This window comes from Myotis yumanensis, unplaced genomic scaffold (genome assembly GCF_028538775.1).
Source record: "Myotis yumanensis isolate MYYU_CA2020_CCGP unplaced genomic scaffold, mMyoYum1.0.hap1 SCAF_17, whole genome shotgun sequence".
NCBI lineage: Eukaryota > Metazoa > Chordata > Mammalia > Chiroptera > Vespertilionidae > Myotis > Myotis yumanensis.
This window is the reverse complement of record NW_027223768.1, coordinates 14,358,562-14,383,366: the sequence shown is the minus strand read 5'-3', so window position 1 is coordinate 14,383,366 and position 24,805 is coordinate 14,358,562. Positions and strand designations below refer to the sequence as shown.

Genomic DNA, 24,805 nt, shown 5'->3' with positions numbered 1-24,805 from the left:
CTGGTTTTCCAGCTCAATCCCCAGTGATTGTACAGTGGGCAGCCAAAATGTATGGTTCTCTCTCATCAATGTTTCTCCTCCCTTCTTTCTCTCTAAAAAAATAAATAAAATAAAATAAACAGCTGTTATTTTGGAGTATTCCCTCCCAGGATCTTCTTATACATGTATGCTTGTTTTCTTTCTTTTTTTTCTTTTTTTAATCCTCACCTGAGGATATGTTTTTATTCATTTTAAAAGGAAGGGGGGAAATAAAAAAATACCAAAGAAAAAGATAACAATAAAAGGAAGGGGGAAAGCCCAGCCGGCATGGCTCAGTGGCTGAGTGTTGACGTATGAACCAGGAGGTCAGGGTTCGATTCCCGGTCAGGGCACATGCCCAGGTTGCAGGCTTGATCCCCAGTGTGGCGCGTGCAGGAGGCAGCCAATCAATGATTCTCTCTCTCCATTGATGTTTCTTTCCCTCTCCTCTGAAATAAAAAAAAAAAGGAAGGGGGAGAAGGAGAAAGAGAAACATTGATCGGGTGCCTCTCATGCACCCTGACTGGGAATTAAACGTGAAACCTTTTGGTGTGCGGGACAATGCTCCAACTAACTGAGCCACCCGGCCAGGGCTAAGCTTTTTGTTTTGATAGTGTACATAAAGTGGAAAGTATTATTAGGAACATAAAAGTATCTTTTTCATATTAACATCTTTTTTGTTTTTAATTCTCACCTGAGGGTTTTTTCTCCATTGCTATTCAGAGAGAATGGAATGGATGGGCAGGGGGAGGGAGGTAGAGAAAGAAACAGAAGCATCGATGCGAGAGAGACACATCGACTAGTTGCCTCCTGCACCGTCCTGTCTGAGGTGGGTGGGGGAACGAACCCAAAATCAGGTACTTGCCCTTGACCAGGAATCAAACCCCAGGCAGACCCTTTGGTGCTCAGGCACTGGAACCACTGAGCTACACTGACCAGGGCTCATGGTGACATGTTGAGACAATTTTGAAACAGACTGTAAAACAGGAAGAGACTTTACGTGAACTTGAGAGGCTGATACAGATTCCCGTTGCCCCTGTGCTGGATTTGAATTCTCCGCACCCCCTCTTTAAGGTGTGCTTCGAGTAGAAAATGCAGACAAAGCCAAGGAACTTGAGCACTTAACTGCTTGTCTCGGGAATACTTTGATTGTAGGAAACAGCTTAACAGCAGCTGAAATAAATATGGGGTTTATTTTTATTGCATAATAAAAGTTTAGACTTGAGCAGCTGTGGTCTAATGTAGCTGGACTTAGTGTGATTCTTTTGGTCTTTTAAGGTTGGAATATGTAGCTCTAGCCATCACATCCATATTCAAAGGCAAGAAGGGAAGCTAAAATTTCCCAGGAACTCCCAGCAGATTAATATCTATATCTCATTGGTCAGAACTGGACCACATGACCACCCCTAGCTGCAAGTGAATCTGAAAAAAACTAGAGTAGGATAGTCTTGATTGGCTTGTACCAGTAATTCAACTTCCCTGGCCCTGAGCACACTGTTAACCCTAACAGGTTTGGGGTTTTTTGTTTTTTTGTTTTGTTTTTAAAGGGGGGGAAGTGGATTTTGATTAAATAAACCACTATGATAGTTCTATTCCAGTGCCTACAACAAGAAGCATTGGAAAGTGTAGGATTAAGTGGGTATAGGGATATTTGCCCCAATCTACCATTCATAATGGTGTATTAAATGCTCTTACAGAAAAATGTTCAACTGTTCACTTGGTCATTTCAAACCTCATTATTATAAATGTATTTCTTAGACGTGAGCTGTATTCCTTTCTTTGCCATGTTTCACTTGTCTCTGTTTCTCAACCTAGAGAATATATACTATGAATGTGTTTTTTCTCCCTCATAATGTTGTCCTTCCAACTTGTTGGTCTGAGTGTTTTGTTTTATTCCTCTGTTGATCTTTCCATCAACTGACTGACTCTCACTGCCCTCGGTTTGAGTCGTCCTTGCACCCGTTCTGCCTTACAGATGCATGTCCTGTGTGCCCGCTAGTTGAAAGTCTCAGATTTACATCTGGTTCTCTACTAACCTCCCCTTTTTCTCTTTCTCCTCCTCTTTCTCCTCTCTTGTTTTCTCTCCTTCCTGTCGCTGCTGCAGAGCGTCTCTACAGCCAACTTGAGCGAAACCGCCTGCTTTCTAATGAGCTGAAGCTAACGCTGCATGATCTGTGTGACTGATGGCAGGGCTCCCTGATGCCCACTAAACCGAGCTTATTGCTCACACCACTGACCTGGACCCCAGCAGAAAGCTGATTGTCTTTTTAAAGTTCACTAAGTTGCCCTAAGCAAATTGCTTTTCAATTGGGGCGGTTAGAATATTGTTGACTTCCTGTGTAGTAGGAATGTTTAATACTGCATTTCTATCCCTTTTCAAGAGGTTGTGGGTGATGAAGGGAGGGGCCTGAGAGGTTATAGTGAGAAAACTTGGGAGAGTTTTCTGCTTTCCACCCTGATTTGCTGCTCTCTCACTTGTGCACTGACTGTAGGATACTTCCCTTGCATGTGTGTTTTCTAACAATAAAAGGAATGACTTGACAAGATGTTGTAACTGCTTTCTCTGCAGGCCCAGCGATGGGCCCTTCTGACTGGATGCGAAAGAAGGGCGTGGCATATTCCTAGATCTGTGTGCCATCACCTTCCCTGAGTGAAAGATCGGAGTATTTCCCCACCTCCCTAGAGCAGGCAGAGAGGTTTGCTTTCTGCGCAGATTAGATTCTCTTTAATGTCCAGCTGCTGGTTTTCTTCCTGACATTTTCCATGTTGCTTTTTCCTGATTTTATGTTTAATTTTAACTAACTGTCACAAGCTAGTTCTGAATAAACACTGCAAAAATCTTAAGGTTTTGCTTACACATATTCGTTTGATAGTATTCTTGGCTTTATTTCCTTTACACATATTTTACTTAACTGTGGGGGTTCTTTTATTTATCCCACCAGTGGTTCCTTTCCTCTCTAGCTCATGAGAATCCCCCTGTACGCTTTTCAAGTTGAGATCCTAATGTTTCTATGGTAGACATATACCCATTCTTATTCTCTGTGGTCAAACCTCAGTGAGCCATTGTTCTCTGGGCAAAGCCTAAAGGAGTTGATGATGATGTTTATGGCTGCCTCCTTTGGGGACTGAAAGCGATAAGGCTTGGTTGGGTGTGGGAAGTAGAGGAAATGACTGATAAGGTTCCCAACGCCCCCAGAAGTACAGCAGTGCCTGCAAACTGCAGTAGGCAAGCCAGAGGCCCTGCAAACCAACTGATGCAATAGCTCACTTCTGTGGCTGAGAAGGCAACTGCTTTATTAGTCTGCACTTCCCTGCAACAGGAGCAGTTCTCAGAGTGGGTAGACCTTGAAATTTCCTTCTGGTTTTTAATGTCTCTCCTTTACCCCTATTAGATAAACTGAAATGCACCAAAGAGGAGCACCTCTGTACACAAAGGATGCTGGACCAGACTCTGCTTGACCTGAATGAGATGTAGAGCCACCCAGTCCCGCCCTGCCGCTGCTCCTCCCTCTGACCCTGGCTCCGCCTGAGGCCAGCCTGCTTGAAGCTGACCTTTAAACTGAGGGCTGATCTTTAACTGGAAGGCTGCTTTCTCCTTTCACTGCCTCCCACCACCCTCCCACCCCCACCCCCCGCGTCTTTTTCGCCAAATTATCTCTGCCTCCCCTCAGAGATTTTGATTGGGCTAGAGGCTGAGCACCTTTGGGAACAACACTGAAGGGAATGTGAGCACAATGCACAGTGTCTAAAAGCATGTTGTGATGTACACATTTTGTAATTACCTTTTTTGTTGTTGATGTGGCAACCATTTGTGAAACATTCCAAATAATTCCAGTTCTCAAGCAGCAGTCTAATCCCTTCTCGCTTTTAGGAGGTAATTTTTCAGCATAATCCATATTGCCCTCTCCGTAGAGGAGGGGAAGAGGTATGGGCCTGCCTTACTGAGAGCCACATAGAGCCCAGAGAACGACTGCACTGTGGGGAATCACTGCTTTGTGCAGAGAACCAGCCAAATCGAAAAGGTGGTTCCAGGAGGAGTTAGCCCCCCCAAAAAAGTAATGTTTACGTTTCAGCTTTTAAGGCATCTTTGGGCAATTTATTTTTTCATCAGAAGTGACCAAATTAAAATGGTGAGACCTCTCCGTCAGAGACCAAATTCTAGTCCCATCTCTTCCCTTTCAAGCCCAATGGTTCACAAAATGGATCATGTGCCCCTTAGGTTGAAGTGACCAGTTATTTGCTCTCCTGCCTCCTTGAAAGAAAGAAAATTATGTTTTTGCCACTGATTTAGCCAAACGAAACTCATCTCATTACCCTCCTCTGGGTCTGAAGCTGCTGTTTCTAAAAGTGCCATCTCATTGTGCTTTGTACCAGTTAGTGCTGGAGAAATCTTGAATAGTTTATGTACAAAACTTTTTAAATTTTGTATTATTTTGAAACTTTGCTTCTTTGGGGTTGGGGCACACGGGCCACCCTGTCTGGCTGTGAGAGCTCGCTACAGTCTGGGCTGGCAGTGTGCTGATCATTAAGTTTCTTTCCCTACCTAATGCCCCATTTTTAGTGAGGTTTCTGTGAGGTCTGTTAGGTGCGCATCCTGCAGCTTATTGGCTTAAAATGTACTCTCCTTTGGTGTGGTCCCTTTGGGGCCAATTGGGAGAAAGAGAAACCAATAGTGTAACTGTTTTGATACTGAAAATTGAACAAGTATCTTTTTAAAATAAAGAACCAGTCCCTCCAACCGTCAGACCTACTTGACTTCTTTTTTTTTTACTAATCCAAATGTGCTTTCTCCACAGGAACTGAGGTTTGGGTTAAAAATCAGATCTTTGTAGGTGGTAGCAACAGGACATTGGAGTATATGCTTTGGTAGCATACCAAACGGGGTTCAAAACTCAGCTCTGAGTCCTAGTTGTTATGTCCTGATGTAACAACGGTAAAACAAAGATACCATGTATTATCGGGTAAATGGGAAAATTTGAAAAAAATCACGTGCCAGTCCTTTTTTGTTATTAACCCTCACCTGAAGATATTTTTTCCATTGATTTTTTTTTTTAGAGAGAGTGGAAGGGGGGTGGAGAGAGAAACATCGATGTGAGAGGCGTATCGATTGGTTGCCTCCTGCACGTGCCCTTGACCCGGAATGGAACATGAAACCCTTAACAAGAAGTGCTCTCAGCCCAACTGGTGTGGCTCAGTGGTCGAGCCTCGACCTATGAACCAGGAGGTCACAGTTCAAATGCTGGTCAGGGCATATGCCCAGGTTGCAGGCTGACTCCCTAGTGTGGGGCGTGCAGGAGGCAGCCATCAATGATTCTCATCATTGATGTTCCTATCTCCTCCCTCTCCCTTTCTGAAATCAATAAAATGTGTTGTGTTTTTTTTGTTGTTTTTTTAAAGAAGTGCTCTTAGTATTTGCTTAGAGATTGTGTGAGTGGATAGCTTTCAAAGTTGCCTTTGACACACCAGTGCCTGGCATTCCTGCACCCTGGCCATGAGGCTGGCCATGAATCTGACATACTAGTAAAAATGACACGGCTCCCTTGACAACGACCGGCTCTAGCTGTTTATACTTCAGACTGGAAAGTTTTTCCGTTAATAGGCACAGATCAATGCATAGAAATTACTGCCTCCCCCCACCCCCCCAAAAGATAAAAATAAAAAATGGAGGTGGGGTGGGGTTAGGGGCCAAATAAGGTAGGCAATCGAATTAAACTGGGAGGAAGTTTTATTTACTAACAAGATCTGCCCTCCAACATTTAAGTGGGCAGCTGGGTTTGTGCCTGAAGTTTCCACCCTGTTGGTTTGCTGAGCGTTGAGGACAGGGGTTCCCACAATTCCGAGCCAGGCGGCCCCGCCTCCCGCTGGCATTCGGCGCGAGGATTGGCTGGTGGGGCCGGTCGGCCTCGGTGAGAAAACCTGAACCCACAGGCGCCATGACCGGCTCAGGGACACCCGGCCCCCCGGGCCCGGGCCCGGCCTGCTCGCCCCGACACCGCCTCCTGCTGCTGCTGCTGCTGCTGCTGCTGGTGCTGCCTGGGGCCCCGGCCAACAAGCTGAAGGTCCCGCAGGTGCTGCTGCCCTTCAGCCGGGAGCCCGGCCGCGTGCCCTTCCTGCTGGAGGCGCAGCGGGGCTGCTACACTTGGTGAGGGGTTGGGGTCCCCGGGGCTGCACCCCACGCCACCCAGCGAGGATGGGAGGGGCTCACCGGGTCCGAGGCCCGGGCAGGCTGTGTGCCCACTGGGTGCCTTTTCCGGAGGGAGGCGGTGGGGTGGAGGCGGGAGTGGAGTGGCCAGGTTCCCGAGTGGCCTACCCTCGCGTGGGAGACCCGAAGGCTGCGTGGGACACGGCTCTTACCCGAGACCTGCCCGGGACGTGACTGTGTGTGTGTGTGTGTGTGTGTGTGTGTGTGTGTTGGGGGGGGGTCACTGTGGGAGTGGCCATTAGAGCCCGCGGAAGCCCCGGGTGGGAGGTCTCTGGTATTGGGGCTCACCAACGTGGGGACCCCCCAGGGCACACAGCTAGAGTGAGAAAGGCCGGAGGGAATTTAGGAGCAGAGAGGCTTGGAGTGGAAGGGTCCCCACTAACCGAATAGGGGGAGTTTCCGTGTGAAGGCATCGCAAAACATAAACTGTTGTGTGCTTAACTCAGCACTTTGCAGGTATTGACTCAATGTTTATAGTCTTGTAAGTACGATTAGTCCTGTTTTACAGACGAGGGAACTGAGGCCCAGAGACCACGAGTACACACTTCTTGCAATATGAAAAGATCCATTTTGGGTGGCGACGAGATCTGCCTGTAATGTCTTCCCCCTTACAGGATGGTGCCCTCCTGAACGGGCGGACAAGGGTGCTCACCTCTAGGCGGATGACTTTCTGACTGAGGATGGAAGGACATGACTTTCTCGGGTGGGGGGACCCAATGATAGGTTGTGAGGTTACCCAAGGTGTGAGGGAACCGAACTGCAGTGGGCTTCAAGGTCTCAGAGGTTCACCCTAAAAGGAGTGGATTTCCCTTTACCATCTCCTAAGACGGGTGGGGAACCTTTTTCCTGCCAAGGGTCACTTGGGTATTTATAACATCATCCGTGGGCCATACAACATTATCGACAGCCTGGCTGGTGTGGCTCAGCAGTTGAGCAGGGACCTATGAACCAGGAAGTGGGGGTTGGATTCCTGGTCAGGGCACATGCCCAGGTTGCTCTCCTCCCTTCCTCTCTGAAATCAGTAAAAACATAATTTAAAAAAAAATAGCTTACTATATTTGGTCAAACATTTAATTAACTCAACCCTAATGCCTTGGGAGGGCCACACCAAAGTATTGCATGGGCCTTACCCAGCCCTCGGGCCAGATGCTCCCCACCCCTGTCCTAAGAGAGCACGAAGGTTTGAGTGAAAGAAGTTCACATCCCATTTCATGAGGAAGTGTAATCGGAAGATAACCCCGTGTGATGTATTTCCTGATTGAGAGGATGATGCAAGGAATCTTTCCAGCATTGAAAGCCATTCCATCCGTCCAAAAATTTTAATGACTTTTTTTTTTAAGTGAGCTCACACCTCGTAATTTCGGCAACTTTACCATCTTAGATATCAGCAACCCAGTTTCTAGAATTGAAGAAAACTCATTCCTGAGAGTATGAGAAAACCACTTCTCTCATTATTGGAAACACATCAATCCTATTTTTACATACTCAGGGAAGAATGTAGCAATCGCATTTTAAATATTGAGGAAGGAATGTAATTTTGCACATGGGATCATTGGGAAACGGTTCTGTCTCTCCCACTTAAATCTTTTTTTAAAAAAATTTTTTAATTGATTTCAGAGAGGGAAAGAGAGGGAGCGAGAGATAGGAACATCAATGATGAGAGAGAATCGTCGATTGGCTGCCTTCTTGCACGCCCCTCACTGGGGATCGAACCCACCACCTGAGCATTTACCCTGACCGGGAATCAAATCGTGACCTTCTGGTTCATAGGTCGATGCTCAACTGCTGAGCCAGTCTCTCCCACTTAACTCTTGTTTCCTAAGTAATGTTTCTATTTTGAAAAGTGTCATTTAAATACACCTGGTAGTATGTAATAATGGACAAAATAAAAGAAATTGTGTTCCACCAAAGTTAACCCACTTATTCCTATTTCATACTCTTAAGCATTTTATTCTGGCAGGCGTTCCACCCACCCTGATGTAGTAACTGTTGAGCCTTTATATGAAAACGGCATCTTATGTTCCCAAAAAGCTGTACTTTTTGCTGAATCTACCCAACCTATACGCCTCAGCAGTATTATTCTTGCTCGAGAGATAGGTATGTTGAGAGAAAACACAATATGTAACAGTAAAATAATTGTGGCATCCTATTCTGTGACTTTTTTTGTGTGTGTATGTGTGTGTGTGTATTCAGCACCTGGCATGGTACCTGATACAAGGGGGAAAGAATTACTTATCAGAACTAGCTTAAGTGTTAAGGTCCGAGATCGGTCTTGAGTAAGGCCAAAGGCAGTAGTATAAAGACTAGTACTTCTCAGAGTGTGGTTGGTGAACCTATACCATTAGCATCACCTGGAGCTTGTTAGAGGTTTTGTTTGTTTGTTTGTTTTAAGAGAGGGAGGAAAGGAGAGAGAGAGAAAACACACACACACACAAACATGGAAGTGGTAAGAGAAACATCAGTTGGTTGCCTTAGGCATGTGCCCCCACTGGGGCTAGAACCAGCAACCTAGGTATGTGCCTTGACCAGGAACCGAGCAGGTGACCTTCCAGTGCACGGGACAACGCTCCAAGCCACTGAGCCACACTGGCCAGGAGAGAGATGTAAATTCTTAGGCCCCTCTCAGTTCTGCTATGTCAGAATCTCTGGGGTGGGCCCAAAACAAGTTTTCTGGGTGATTCTCATCCGTACTAAAGTTTGGGAAGTACTGCACTAGTCTGTTTTAAACTAGAACTGCTCAAGAAATGCTATTTGTACCCAAAATCAGAGCAGGACTGACATTGTTGCAACCATTTTACTTTACTAAATACGTTTTTAAAAATCTATTACTATAATTTCATAAAAGGAAAAACATTTTAACACTTCAAAAGTAAGATAGAATGTAAAAATAAAGTTTAGTCCTTTAAAGTGAATAAATTTGATTATGTGCTATTTTAAATTATTTTTTCTCATTTTTCAATGGATGAATGAAAACATACATTGTAGATCAGTGTTTGGGAGTCGCTGGTCTAGTGTTTTATTATAAACAAAAGTTCTTATATTTTGTCATTTTGCTTTTTTCTTCCACAGGGTGAAAGCAACTGTTACAGCCTTTCTTTTTTTCTAATCCTATATAATAAAAGGGTACTATGCAAATCAACCGAACGGCAGAACTACTGGTTGCTATGCCACATACTGACCACCAGGGATCAGATGCTCAATGCAGAAGGTGCCCCCTGGTGGTCAGTGTGCTCCCACAGGGGAAGCACTACTCAGCCAGAAGCTGGGCTGACAGCTGGCAAGTGCAGCGGCAGTGGCTGGAGCCTCTCCCGCCTCTGTGGTAGTCGGACTGACATCCCCCAAGGGCTCCCAGACTGTTAAAGGGTGCAGGTTGGGCTGAGGGCCCTCCACCCCCGTGCATGAATGTCATGCACCGGGCCTCTAATATTTAGAATAAGATTCTGAGTGTTTAAGACATTTAATAGAGTCATGACCTGTTGAGTTAAATTCTCAGTGTTTGGATTCATTGTAGTGACTGACCATGAGCTGCGCTGTGATGTGAAGGTTGATGTGATAGACAGCATTGAAATTATATCTCGAACTCGGGAACTTTATGTAGATGACTCACCACTGGAACTGATGGTGAGGGCATTGGATGCTGAAGGTAAAGAAGTTCATTCAGAAGATTCAACAAAATTACTTAAAGTTGTACTCCTGTATGTTTAGTACTTGGGAGATATAAGTAGATTGAAAGCAATATTTGTTTTCTCACATGAAGCTCATGTACGTAAGGAATTAATAATTCTGAGCATGGTTCAATACACTAGCTAATACTTTCATAAAATTTTCCTGCTATATTGCATTGTTGGTCATCTTAGAAGTTTTCTTGAATGTCCAAATTCTGCCACTTAGCTTCTGCTGATGATCCCTAAATCAGTAATTAAGAACATTACTTTAGAATTTATTGCTAGCTCTGTTTTGATAAGTCCACTTTCTGTAGGCTAGGAAAATTCAATGTAAACCTGTGAAAAAGTTTCTTTCTTGAGCCTGGTTTTATATTGCTTAATATACTATGCTGATGTTGTAATATATTTAAAACACAGTTATTGCCTCTTTCTAAACTATTCAGTAAAGAATAGTTTTTTAAATCTGAAAAGTGAATGTATTGAATCATTCTAGAATCTCAATTTTATAAAATTTTTGTTGAAAGGACTAGGATTTAGGGATTCCTGTCAACTCTGAGGTAGAATACAAGGGGGCCTTTATGTAAAGACAAACAAAAAGTGGCATAATTTTTGTCAACCAGAAGCTAATCATTTTGAGTCCTTTTTCAGAAAGCTTGTTCAGCAGTAGCACTTACATTGTTTATGTAGGGATCTTCCTAGTACAGACAGTCCTCGGGTTATGTCGGACTCGACGTACATCGTTTCATGGTTACATCGCCATCTCCCATCCTATATAATAAAGATGTAATATGCAAATGATCGTTACTCCGTGACGCATAATGACAGAGGGCGGTGGAGAGCTACAGGAGGGGGCAGAGCAGCAAGCTATGGAGGGGGGGCAGGGGGCGGGGGGTGGGGGGAGGTATAGGAGGGCGGGGTAGTGGGCAGAGAGCTACTGGAGGGCGGCAGCAAGCTATAGGCGAGCTACAGGCGCACGGATTCGTGTGCAGGGCTACTAGTTTATTTTTTTTAAAAAGTTCCATCAGGGAGAGAAGACCAAGATGGCGGCATAGGTAAACACCGGAGATTACTGCCGCAAACAACCACTTCAAAAATACAACTAAAAGACGGAACGGACATCACCCAGAACCACAGGAAGCCTGGCTGAGGAGAGACTCTTCAACTAGAAGGAAAGAAAACAGCATACCGAGGCTCAGAGGAGGCGCAGTGGAAAATTTAAAGGTACCGAGGTGCGCGCGCAAAGCGGGCTGGTGGCTGAGGGCGCGGTTGTCGTTTTCAATCAGGAGGGAGTCTCAGACTCTGAGCTCCAGATCCGGGCGAATCTCTAGGGACTCAGACTCAAACGGGAGAAGCGGGATTGTCTGGCATCAGTTGGAACGGAGGGCAGCTTTCTCTCCGAGGTTCGCAGCGGTTGTGGGGGTTCTGAGAAGCAGAACCTCTGGGAACGGCGCTGAGAGCAGCCATAACTGCTCCCTCTGCCCGCCCTGTTGATCCCGTGCGACCCGCCCCGCCCAAGCCCTGCGCAGAGCCATTTGCCGGATCGTCTCAGGCAAAGGCTAGATTAGCACCTCCCCAGAGGACAGAGGTTTTCCCCGCAGACACAGGTGATTCTTACAGCCAGTCGGCCTGGTGGTCAAATCCCTCTAGTATTAACTACAACAATCAAGGCTTAACTAGAACAAGACTGCGTACAAAGACCACAAGGGGGTGCACCAAGAAAGCATAAAAAATGCGGAGACAAAAAAACATGACAGAAATGGAGGATATAGAGCTAAAAAACGCAATTTTGAGGGCTTGCAATAATGTGCTACAAGCTGCCAATAAACTTGATGAGAGCCTCACGAAATGTAATGAGACCCTCACGAAATCTAATGAGACCCTCGATGGTGTGATAAAGAACCAACTAGAGATTAAGCATACACTGACTGAAATAAAGAATATTATACAGACTCCCAATAGCAGACCAGAGGAGCACAAGAATCAAGTCAAAGATTTGAAATGCGAAGAAGCAAAAAACACCCAACTGGAAAAGCAAAATGTAAAAAGAATCCAAAAATACAAAGATAGTGTAAGGAGCCTCTGGGACAGCTTCAAGTGTACAAACATCAGAATAATAGGGGTGCCAGAAGATGAGAGACAGCAAGATATTGAAAACCTATTTGAAGAAATAATGGCAGAAAACTTCCCCCACCTGGTGAAAGAAATGGACTTACAGGTCCAAGAAGCGCAGAGAACCCCAAACAAAAGGAATCCAAAGAGGACCACACCAAGACACATCATCATTAAAATGCCAAGAGCAAAAGACAAAGAGAGAATCTTAAAAGCAGCAAGAGAAAGAGACTCAATTACCTAAAAGGGAATACCCATACGACTGTCAGCTGATTTCTCAACAGAAACTTTGCAGGCCAAAAGGGAATGGCAACAAATATTCAAAGTACTGAATACCAAGAACCTACAACCAAGATTACTTTATCCAGCAAAGCTATCATTCAGAATTGAAGGTCAGATAAAGAGCTTCACAGATAAGGAAAAGCTAAAGGAGTTCATCACCACTAAACCAGTATTAGACGAAATGCTGAAAGGTATCCTTTAAGAAGAGGAAGAAGAAAAAGGTAAAGATACAAATTGTGAACAACAAACATGCATCTATCAACAAGTGAATCTAAGAATCAAGTGAATAAATAATCTGATGTACAGAATGAACTGGTGATTATAATGAATCAGGGACATAGAAAGGGAATGGACTGACTATTCTGGGGGGGGGGGGAGAAGGGGAATGGGAGATGAGGGAAGAGACTGGACAAAAATCGTGCACCTAGGGATGAGGACAGTGGGTGGGGAGTGAGGGCGGAGGGTGGGGCGGGAACGGGGAGGAGAGGAGTTATGGGGGGTGAAAAAAAGAGGAACAAATGTAATCTGAACAATAAAGATTTAATAAATTAAAAAAAAAGTTCCATCATATTGACGTATGTACATATGTGCTTTATGTTTTTTATTATTTATTTACCACAAGTAAGGTTAGGAATTGTTATCTTTCTTTTCAATTTTTTTTTTTAAATATATTTTATTGATTTTTTACAGAGAGGAAGGGAGAGAGATAGAGAGTCAGAAACATCGATGAGAGAGAAACATCGACCAGCTGCCTCCTGCACATCTCCCACCGGGGACGTGCCCGCAACCCAGGTACATGCCCTTGACCGGAATCGAATCTGCGACCTTTCAGTCCGCAGGCCGACGCTCTATCCACTGAGCCAAACCGGTTTCGGCTCTTTTCAATTTTTTTTTACTGTTTCACTTCATTACTGCTGTGTACGTGCTCCATGTGAGTGACGTAGGTGCTTATGTAGGTGGGTTCTGACTTACAGCGTAAATTGCGTTACGTCGCACCGTAGGAACAGATCTCCGACATAACCCGAGGACCTACTGTATATGTATTTTAATTCATTAATGATAAGTGTTTCCATTTGTTCATGAAAAGGGCCCAAAAGTAATTTTCTAGTTAGGTTTTCCTAACTAGATACCTGTATGGCATATGAGCATAACTAGTGGACGCAGACAACAGGGGGTGAGGGCAGGATTGGGGGGGTTGGGGGGGGGGTAATGGCGGGAATAAGGACACATGCAATACCTTAATCAATAAAGGGCAAAAAAAAAGATACCTGAATGTTTTTGAGTATGTGATTCTGCTTTTGACTTGATCTACAGGAAATACTTTTAGTAGTTTGGCAGGGATGATGTTTGAGTGGAGCATTGCCAAGGACAACGAATCATCAAGAGGAGAACTGTCTAATAAAATCAGGTAACCTTGCAACCTAACATAAACCATCTGACTCTGAAGGAGACCTCCGCCTTTGTGGCACACTGAACAGCAACCATTTGTGAGGGCATTAATCCTGCTGTCTGGACTTTTTTGGAACAGATAAATTTACCAGGTGGGGGGATGTCTTTGATATAGTAGGATGCAGGATATAGTATGGTATGGATATAGGTACCATTATGATAGTTTAATTTGATGTACTGCAAAAGAGTTCATGCATTCAAGATTATGTACATCTAGAGGCCCGGTGCACAAAATTTGTACACGGGTAGGGTCGCTAGGCCTGGCCGGTGATCAGGGCCTTCCGGCTGCCAGCTGGAGCCTTCCTTTGTTCCGCACTGCCCCCTGGTGGTCAGTGCATGTCATAGGGAGCGATTGAATTCTGGGTCTCCTGGTCGAACTCCCAAGGGGACACTTTGCATATTAGCCTTTTATATATATAGATTATTTGAGTCAGATATATATTCTGGCCGTTGTGTTGTTCAAGCTATCTGGACATGCTGAAATCCAGTAAGTGGGAAAAATAGTATGAAATTTTGTCTTCAGTACCAAGAAGTAGCTCTGAGACCATCCAAGTTTTAGTCCAACAACAATTTTAGCCAGAGGCACATTAAATACTTTCTTCTATCTAGTCCTTATGGGGAAAATTTTTTTAAACTTTAGCCCTGGCCAGTGTGTTCAGTGTTTAGAGTGCTGAGCTAGCACTGAAGGGTCTTGGATTTGGTTCCTGGTCAAGGGCATGAACCTGGTTGCAGGTTTTATCCCTGGCCCTGGTTGGGCGCCTGCAGGAGGCAACCACTCAATGTCTCTCTTTCTCTCTCTCTTTTCCCCTCCCTGGCCCTTCCTCCCTCCCTTCCACTCTCTCTAAAAAATCAGTGGAGCCCTGCTGGTTTGGTTCAGTGGATACAGCGTCGGCCTGTGAACTGAAGGGTCCCAGGTTCAATTCCAGTCAAGGGCACATGTCCGGGTTGTGGGCTCGATCCCCAGTAGAGGGCATACAGGAGGCAGCAGCTAATCAATGATTCTCTCTCATCATTGATGTTTCTGTCTCTCTCTTCCTCTCCTTTCCTCTCTGAAATCAATAAAAAAACATTTAAAAAAATCAATGGAAAAAATCCTTGGGTGAAGATTAACAGCAAAAAAACAACTTTTTATACTGTATAGAGATTGAAGAGCCTAGGTCTAAAGTTGCTTAGTGCCTTTTGGAAGAAGACTGATTATTTGCTTCTGTTAGAAACAAACCCTATTTTAAATCTCTTTAGGATTCTGAAATACTCTGATGCAGAATATTCTCCCCCAGCCTATGTAACTGAGATGGAAAAAGAAGGGAAACAAGGAGATATAATTTTGGTGTCTGGGATTAGAACTGGTGCTGCCGTTGTAAAAGTTCGAATTTTGGAGCCATTTTATAAGGTAAAAAGTTTGTGCTATAAACTTCCATTTACTAGTCTTGCCTACATGCCAGTAAAATACAGTTTTTTATGTTTATCTATAATAGAAGTTTTCTATCTAACCTAATATAGTTTGAGCTAATAGTCATGTAATTGAAAAAGTCATTTGAAGTGGGTAAACATGAAAAACGACAACACTTGTCTTCCTTAAACATTTTGTTACCTATTACAAATACAACTGCTGTTTTCCGTTAAAACATGTAAATGCATTAAAAATATTTTTATTTCATAGGGGGAGAGAGAGATAGAAACGTCAATGATGAGAAAGAATCATTGATCGGCTGCCTCCCGCACACCCCCCACTGGAGATGGAGCCCCAACCCGGACATGTGCCCTGACCGGGAATCAAACCGTGACCTCCTGAATCATAGGTTGACACTCAACCACTGAGCCATGCTGCCTGGGCTGTAATTGCATTTTATTCACCAACCCCTTGGTGTAGATCTAAGACCTTTCTTTGATCATGAGTTCACTGGTTAGAACTGTACATACTGTTTCTTGTATAAATTAGCTTCTAGTTTCTTTTCTTTTTTTATTTTATAGTAAAGTGAAAAATTAGACCTGTGAAGCAATTTGAATACATAATTCCATATTTTTCAAGGATTTTTACATTTCTCACCTAAACCCAATTTAATAGCACACTTTATCAGTTTGCTTTTAACTTCAAAATTTTTAAATTTTTTGCACTGTCCACATAGTTCAGTTGATTAGAGCACAGTCTCAATATGCCAAGGTTGTGGTTTTGATCCCCGGTCAGGGCACATACAAGAATCAATCAATGAATGCATAAATGAGTGGACACAAAATCAATGTTTTTTTTTTTCTCTTTCTCAAATCAATTTTAAAAAAGGTTTAAATTTTTTATAGAAACAACTGCTCTATTTTTGCACCCATGGTTTATTTTTTAAGTGTAATAAAAGTAAACTAGTGGCGCTGTGCACGGATTTGTGCACATTCTAAGGTAATTAATTAGAATTCCTGGGCAGCACCGCAGCTCGAAGGGTATCTGCGGAATGAGCAGGGTCCCTCCAGCAGGTGGGTCCCTTGGCCTGGCCTATGGGGATTGGGCCAAAACGGGCTCTCCGACATCCCCCAAGGGGTCCTGGAGTGCGAGAGGGCACTCTGCATAGTTGCTGTGGTACAGGGTGTGGAACGCAAACGCAAGTGTGCAGTAAACCGGATTCGGGGCCAACAGTGCCCCAGCAACAACATAACTCACGGCTGAAGGTGGAATCGCGCTGCCCCGCAAGGAATTGGGCTCCCTCCTCTCTGGTTCTGGGGTGCATCACCGAAGAACCGCCTCTGCCAAGTCACTGCAGCTCAGCAGCTCCTGCGTTAAGCATCTGCCCCCTGGTGGTCAGGGTGCATCATAGGTACCAGCCAGTCTGACGGTTGGACGGTCACTCAGCCTTTTATATATATAGAAGTGCTGCTGGCATACATAGATTTGGGAAAAAACAGTTGTCTTTTGAATAGCATTTAATGCAAGTGCCAGGAACACAAATGTATAGATACCCTAGAGGGCAGCTTACTAACCTTGTGTTGGGTAAGCCTTCATAAGAATCAGTATGTTATTCCGAAACCAGTTTGGCTCAGTGGATAGAGCGTCAGCCTGCGGACTGAAGGGTCCCAGGTTCGATTCCAGTCGGGGGCATGTACCTGGGTTGCGGGCACATCCCCAGTGGGAGGTGTGCAGGAGGCAGCTGGTCGATGTTTCTCTCTCATCGATGTTTCTAGCTCTCTATCTCTCTCCCTTCCTCTCTGTGAAAAAATCAATAAAATATATTTTTTTAAAAATCAGTATGTTCAACTTAATCTGGGAAGACAGTTCGAGGTTAGTTAAAAGGATTTCTGTGGCCCTAACCGGTTTGGCTCAGTGGATAGAGCGTCGGCCTGGGGACTGAAAGGTCCCAGGTTTGATTCCAGTCGGGGGCATGTACCTTGGTTGCGGGCACATCCCCAGTGGGAGGTGTGCAGGAGGCAGCTGATCGATGTTTCTAACTCTCTATCCCTTCTCCCTTCCTCTCTGTAAAAAAATCAATAAAATATATATTTTTTTAAAAAGAATTTCTGTGGCATAACAGTGAAATCCTACCTTTTCTCGTTTCAGCATACTTGTCATTTTATTTACTACTCTTCTCCTTTAGAAGGCTCGTCATTTTTCATTCTTAGTTTGAGTGATTTAGAAAGTAAGTGACTTAGAAAGTTAGCAAGTGACTTAGAAAGTTAATATAGTATTAAGATTCATGATCATTTTTTAAGGTTAACTGAAATTATGATTTGTGATTAAGAAAGTATTTTTAAAAAATCTTTATAAAACTTTTAACAAGGAAGATGGCCTTGAGGATTTTGCCTCAAGTTTGGAAATTTTGATTTTCCCCCCCCCTCTTTTAGAAAGTGGCGGCAGCAATAATACGTCTGCTTGTTTTGGAGAATGTATTTCTTGTACCATCCCATGATGTTTATCTCTTAGTAGGAACATATATTAAATACCGTGTTGCAAAAATGGTTCAAGGAAGAGTGACAGGTAAGGTGACTTATCTTTTCCTAACACTGACCTTTCCCAAATCCTTTCTGCGGAGAAGCAGCTCCACATTATGTATGCACCTGTTTTTAGCGTTTGTAATAAAGTTTTCTCTGATTGCTATCCTAGAGCTAATCCTGGACAGAGATAGTCCCCATATCTTAAACAGATTAAGTGCTATCGTTTGGCTCCTTAGCTTCAGTAACCAGAGGCATATGAGTTCTCCATTAAAACAACAACCAAAAACTTACTAGCTTCTGCAGGGCAAGGGAAGAAACTTTACCAGAAAGGACATGAATTATCTCGGTAAAAATTTATTGGAAAAACTCAGTTCGGTAACTGAAAACTGAATACTCTATTAACTCCAAAAGTCCAGCTGAATTTATCAAGTGTGCATTGACTCCATTAACATTAATTCTTTCCTAACTTACCTGGTGGGGATTCCTTCTGCTACTCTCAGTTTACTGGTTTGTAAGAATACAAGTAATACCAACAATAAACTCAATAGTACCCTCCCCAAATGGCTACTTGTAGAAATTCATCACAGTGGAAAGGAAATTGGGAACAGATCGTACGTACTCTTATTTGTCCTGCTTCTTGATTTTCCTGTTATAATCCAACAATATACTATTGTCTGTTGGAATGGCTGCTCTCGTTATATTTATGTACCTTTCATGTCTTACAGAGATGGGATTTCCCCTGGAACATTATACACTGGAGTTACAAAACCATAAAGTTGCACATAATGAGTCTTTTGCTGGGAAAGTGGCTTTACTGGATGAGAAAACAGCCGTTGTGACCGCCATCCACCTGGGCCAAACTAATCTTATCTTTGTACATAAAAGTATCCTTTTGTTCAAGTTTTAGCTGCCAATATATCTTTCCCTGAGCATGCTAGAAATGCTCCTTGGTAAAATAATTTGTTGAGTGATTATAATACTACTACACATAATTTTCCATAGGTTTTATTTTTAACAAGAACTATACATTATTACTGTTACACTTTCTAACAACAGGAAGAGAAGTAGTTGGAGGGAGCTTAGTATCTGTTGACTTTAGTGCTTATTTGCAACCTCAGTCACATGATGAGGTTGAGGAAAACAGTTACCGAATTTTATTAATTTGTTGCTTTTCACATGAATAATTGAGAAAAGATGATTAATATTTGTTGAGTTGAGAGTAATTTTTTTAATCCTCACCCAAAGATATGTTTTTATTGATTTGAGACAGAGAGAGTGGGAGAGAGAAACATTGATGTGAGAGAGAAACAGGGATCATCTGCCTCCTATAGGCACCCCAACTGGGGATTGAACCTGAAACCTAGATATGTGCTCTGACCGGAATCAAACCCAAACCCTTTTGGTGTATGGAATGATGCCCCACCCAACTGAGCCACCCGGCCAGGGCAAGTTGAGAGTAATTTTTAAAAATTCACTAAACCTGCTCTGTAAGGGTATAACAGAGACACGGCTCTATTAAAGTTGATGGAAACAAAACAGAATAAAGATTTAAATTCTCAGAAAATTGAAGCATTTGGATTTCACATCTCAGTGTTAGATTTTGAAATATTTCCTATCTTTGAGTATTTGAATCTGAAAGAAATTAATTTATTCAGCAAATATTATATTCCTATACTATATGCTCAACATTATTCTAAGCTCTGGGGATACAGACTATTTTACTCAGGGTAGTTAGGGAAGTCTGATAAGGTGACATTGCAGCAGTAAGCCATTTCGATATCTGTGTGAAAGAGCCCCAGGAAGAGGAAATAGAAATTGCAAAGGTTCTGAAACAGGAGCATGTTTGCCATGTTTAAAGAACAGCAAGTTTCGCCCGGCTGGTGTGGCTGAGTGGTTGAGTGTCCACCTATGAGCCAGGAGTTCACCGTTCAATTCCCAGTCAGGGCACATGCCCAGGTTGCAGGCTCGATCCCCAGTAGGGGGCGTGCAGGAGGCAGCTGCTTCATGATTCTCTCTCATCATTGATGTTTCTCTCCCTCTCCTTTCCTATCTCTGAAATCAATTAAAAAAAACATTTTAAAATAAAAGTTTGATTCTTCAAACAGAGTAAATATTTTATTTCTGTTATCACCATAGATAGTGTAGTGAGAAATTGTAGTCTAAGTGAATGACTGAATTAATACAATTTCTAAATTAGTATACTTTGGATTAATGAGTGTTTTCTGTTCTTAGTTATATGTTTCTCAGAGCAGAAATACTTTTTTCTTAGCTTTTGGATGCAGTATATTTTTGAGAGGGAATAACGTTCCTAATTAGATCTGTATAGATGAGTAGAAGAATAAATTTGTATTTCTGCTAGAATTTAACTGAAGAGGATAATGGGTAACATGGTGTATAAGTGACCCAGAAGTAATTTCAGTGGGAAAGAGAAAGCATTTTGGTATTACAGATTTGCTGCAGATATTAGAAAATCAATTCATGCCCTAACCGGTTTGGCTCAGTTCGACAGAGCGTCGGCCTGCGGACTCAAGGGTCCCAGGTTCGATTCCGGTCAGGGGCATGTACCTTGGTTGCAGGCACATCCCCAGTAGGGGGTGTGCAGGAGGCAGCTGATCGATGCTTCTCTCTCATCGATGTTTCTAACTCTCTATCCCTCTCCCTTCCTCTCTGTAAAAAATCAATAAAATATATATATATTTTAAAAAGCTTTAAAAAAAAAAAGAAAAGAAAATCAATTCATGATTCTTTTTGAGAGAGGACACTTATGAAAGCCGGGGACAGTGAAACAAGGAAGGGCTTAGGGCAGAGGAAGCAACAGGTGAGCCTAGGCCAGGCTGCTTTGCTCTCCAGAAAGTCAGAGAAAAGGGGGCCTTGGAGACAGCCTCAGGGGGTTAGTCCGGGGGGAACTGCTGCTGCCCACTGCTCCCCTGGTTGCAAGTCTCATGGGGACCATTAGAGTTTAGGAGATGCACGCCTGAGAGGGAAGAAAGGCGGGGTGTGCTCCCAAAAGGGAGAGCGCCTCAGTGAGTGATTTTTTAAAAGTCTGCAGAGCTCCAGGCTGAATGACAAGTCATGCCCCTCCCTGTTCCTCTATCACCACTGTTCACTCCTTCAACCAGAGCCAGGCCACCTCCTCCTGCTCTGCATCATGGGCTTCGGTGTAAGAATTTACCTGGAAAAAGGGTCCTGCAGCTAAATGAATATTAAAAGCGTGGAGCATGGCCTTTTTCCTCTCATTCCATTTTCCTCAAATTTGAAATTCAAGAATACCTGCCTTGTGTGATTATTGAGTCCCTCATATTTTTCTCAGAAGTGCACACATTTAGGTTTTTGCTTTTCAAGGGATAGTAAAAGGTAGAAGTTTTGTTTGTGGGTTCATTTTTTCCCCCCTTTGGTGTAGCACACATTTCTCTTTTCACCCAACTTTGGCTTATATGATTTCCTTAAGCAAAAATCATTAAGATGTCCATATGCGCTCTGTCTCTGGACTTCCAAACTGCACCATATATGTGGTGCAACCCGGATTTTTAGGTATTTTTAGATAACGATTTTCTGAATAGCTAAATAGCTAAAATGAATGTGTTGAAATGATAGCGCTTCTTTAACCTTCATTTTGAGATCTAATTAACTACAAATTCAACCTTCCTTTGACATATTTTCACACGTTGTTCTGGTTATATGCTGTCTGTAAGATGAAGCGGATTGTGGAAAATGCAAAGATCCACGTAACACAGTATTGGGTTAGGAAAAGAGACTTGATACAAGAGGGAGAGAATCCGAATGTCGCTCTCTCCAGTTTGATTCAGTGGATAGAGTGTTGGCCTTGGACTGAAGGATCCTGGGTTCGATTCCATTCAGGGGCACAGCTGGGGCCCTGGTCGGGGCTTCTGCAGGAGACAACCAATTGATGTGTTTCTCTCACATCGATATTTCTCTCTCTTTCCCTCTCTCTTCCACTCCCTCTAAAAATCAATGGAAAAACATCCTCAGGTGAGGATTAAAAAAAAAGAGAGAGCCGAAACCAGTTTGGCTCAGTGGATAGAGCGTCAGCTTGCGGACTGAAAGGTCCCAGGTTCGATTCCGGTCAAGGGCATGTACCTGGGCTGCGGGCACATCCCCAGTAGGAGATGTGCAGGAGGCAGCTGATCGATGTTTCTCTCTCATCGATGTTTCTAGCTCTCTATCTCTCTCCCTTCCTCTCTGTAAAAAATCAATAAAATATATTTAAAAAAAAAAAAGAGAGAGAGAATCTGAATGTCTTTAGACCATTTGAAACAATGAGCCTAACTGAAAAAACCTAGAATCTTGCCTGACAATTGTGGTTTGTTTTTGTGTGCAGATATAACAGAGTATTTCTTTGTACCTGAGCTCAGTTAAGCCAGCATCTTTGGAACCCCAAATTATTGTACAATTTGATAGAGTGAAATACAGGATCTACTTTGGAAACTCTCCTAATATTTTTGTTTCTTGATGTGTGTGTTTATAGGTTTCACAGTCCAACCTGGAGGCCGATGGAGTCTAGAGGTGGGACAGGTGTATGTCATTACAGTAGAAGTATTTGATAAAAGCAGCACAAAGGTCTATATTTCAGATGTGAGTCTCTCTTGTATTTTTCTAGCCCCTTGTACCTTTTTATTTGCTTTCGCTTCCAGATTTTACCTTTGGAAATGCAAGTTACTACTTTATTATTATTATTATTAAATAGTTCTGTCCTTGAGGAATGTTAAGCCAGAAGTAAAAGAAATAATTTGGTCAGAATTATAGGGAAGAACTGAAGTGATAATACGTTGGAGAGGATCCTCATTCTACAGCTGCACTTCAGAGATGGTTAGCACTGTTTTGTAGCGTGAGAGTAGTCGTGTGGCCATCAGATGACGTGTTCTACTCCCTCTCCAGCATCTCCCCCCTCCCACCCCAGAGAACTGTCAACTTAGAGAATGTCACAGATCCCTCTAAAATTTACCTAAGCTTGGACTCTTTCTATTTCTGATTACTTGCCATTAGTGGGTCTTTCAAAAACTAGCACCACATTAGAATTACATCTTTCCGACTTACAATTTCCATGAGGGAGAGCAAAAATGTTGTTTTTCCTTCTTTCTTTTTTTATAGCAAAGGTGGAGATTTTATTGAAGAATAAGTACAGACTCCCACACGGGGAGAGGGAAAGGGTCCCGTTTTTATTTCTTTGTCCCCAGAAGGCATAGCCGCACTTTTTTTCTCTTTCTTTAATGCTTTGGGATTAAGATGGCTTCAGGGGAAAAGCATTTCTTCAGGCTTGTGTTGCTGTTGGGCTGATTTTCAGAATGTCAGGATCACATGCCTGTTCCCGACGGAGTACTTTGAAGAGCAGCTAACGACTGTGAATGGATCTTACCACGTAGTGAAAACCCTGAAAGATGGTGTCGTGGTGATAAGTGCATGCCTGACTTCCATCCTTTCCCAGGTAGGAACCAAGAGGACTTCTTTGAATTCTGAGAATACCCATGACTCTTCGTAACCCTTGTTTTGCAAGCAGGTATATGGCATATCCCACCTTTATCTTTCACAAAAAATAAAAAACAGATAAACAGCTCTGGTCGAGGGGCTCACTTGGCTGGAGCATGGACCCGTACACCAAAAGGGTACGGGTTCGGTTTTCAGTCGGGGCACACACATCTAGGTTATGGGTTGATCTCGAGTCATGGGGTACACAAGAGACAACTCTTGCCTCCCACATCGATGTTTCTCTCTGTCCCTCTCTTCTTTCTCCCTTCGTCTCTCTCTAAAACCAATGAACATATCCTTAGGTGAAGATAAAAAACACACCAGAAAAACTGATAAACAGTATACTTAGTAGTTTATACCTCTATAAATTTTCTATCCCAATCTGTGTTGTTGCATGTATCTACATTTTATGGTTATTGTGTATTTATATCATTTGAAGTTCCTTTATATATTTTTATTGGTTTCAGAGAGGGAGAAAGAGGGAGAAAGAGATAGTAACATCAATGATGAGAGAGAATCATTGATTGTCTGCCTCCTGCATGCCCCCTACTGGGTATCGAGCCTGCAACCTGGGCATGTGCCCTGACTGGGAATTGAACCATGAGGTCAGCACTCAATCACTGTCCCACGCCAGCCAGGCTCCGCCCAGCATCTTTAAATGTTCTCTTTCTTTTATTATGAATAGTTTGTAACATCCCTTTGCCTTTAGAGTTCATGTACTTAACTGATGAGTGTTGAAGGGTCTTTCTTTCTGAAACTATGATTTCCTTCCCTATGTTCAGGGGTCCTCAAACTACGGCCCGCGGGCCACATGCAAATACAAATATTGTATTTGTTCCCGTTTTGTTTTTTTACTTCAAAATAAGATATGTGCAGTGTGCATAGGAATTTGTTCATAGTTGTTTTTTTTTTAAACTATACTCCAGCCCTCCAATGGTCTGAGGGACAGTGAACTGGCCCCCTGTTTAAAAAGTTTGAGGACCCCTGCCTATGTTGATAAAACTTTTACTTCAGGAAACTTGAACTACTCTCTCTGATTGTGATACTTATTTTGGGTTTAGAAAAATTCATTTCCTTATTAATGAACCACAGTAGTTGTGCTTTTTTAATGAATAGGGACATTTATTTCTTTTATATATAGAAACTGGTTGAGTAATTCATTAGCACACCATGTTCTGGTGCTTTGAATATGAATGTGTATTATATGAAAAATCCTCCTAAAAGTCCTTTTGCTCCCTTTTTTCTGCTCTTCTAGAATAAAAATATTCAGCCTATAAAACTTCCAGGTTTACATCAGCAAGAAGTGAAGATTTATTTACCCATCAAGCTTACCCCCAACTACTTGGCATTTCCTCATCATCCTATGGGAATGTTATATCGTTATAAAGTACAAGTATGTTGTCTTATAAAATGAGGTTTCACAAAGAGATAAGTCAGTTTCTTTGATAGCTTAATTTATTGAAATTTGGCTAATGTTAAATTCATTTTCCCCTAGTCCTAATAGTATAAGTCAGTTTTTGGGGACAGCCAAATTATGCTCTTGAATACTGTCATCCTTACAAAACTTGGTATACTTTCTGTCTCTCCTCCATTTATTCTTTCCTTGTGAGTTTTATTTTTCCCCCCCTAAATATGTTTTTAGTTATTTTAGAGAGAGATGAAGGGAGAGGGGGAGAGAGAGAGA

General features: G+C 42.9%; 2 protein-coding genes across 13 annotated transcripts in view; both read left to right on the top strand.

Moving 5' to 3' along the window:
• The window catches only part of TPM3 (tropomyosin 3), a 30,017-nt gene extending 25,255 nt beyond the window's left edge, over positions 1-4,762 (top strand). For 5 of the 12 annotated variants that reach the window (XM_070396103.1, XM_070396100.1, XM_070396110.1 and 2 more), the window contains one exon: positions 3,411-4,762. In XM_070396103.1, the coding sequence (XP_070252204.1) occupies positions 3,411-3,493 (83 nt within the window). In that variant the 3' untranslated portion in view covers positions 3,494-4,762. The other 7 variants (XM_070396104.1, XM_070396101.1, XM_070396109.1 and 4 more) reach the window with 5 other exon arrangements.
• A 1,189-nt stretch (positions 4,763-5,951) lies between these two features.
• NUP210L (nucleoporin 210 like) overlaps positions 5,952-24,805 on the top strand; it is a 53,310-nt gene continuing 34,456 nt past the window's right edge. Inside the window, exons 1-11 of the mRNA XM_070396273.1 lie at positions 5,952-6,160; positions 8,181-8,317; positions 9,732-9,863; positions 13,591-13,684; positions 14,965-15,115; positions 17,548-17,680; positions 18,363-18,521; positions 21,100-21,168; positions 22,124-22,230; positions 22,940-23,080; positions 24,377-24,514. Coding sequence (XP_070252374.1) covers positions 5,952-6,160; positions 8,181-8,317; positions 9,732-9,863; positions 13,591-13,684; positions 14,965-15,115; positions 17,548-17,680; positions 18,363-18,521; positions 21,100-21,168; positions 22,124-22,230; positions 22,940-23,080; positions 24,377-24,514 — 1,470 coding nt within the window. The remainder of the gene's footprint in view (positions 6,161-8,180; positions 8,318-9,731; positions 9,864-13,590; positions 13,685-14,964; positions 15,116-17,547; positions 17,681-18,362; positions 18,522-21,099; positions 21,169-22,123; positions 22,231-22,939; positions 23,081-24,376; positions 24,515-24,805) is intronic.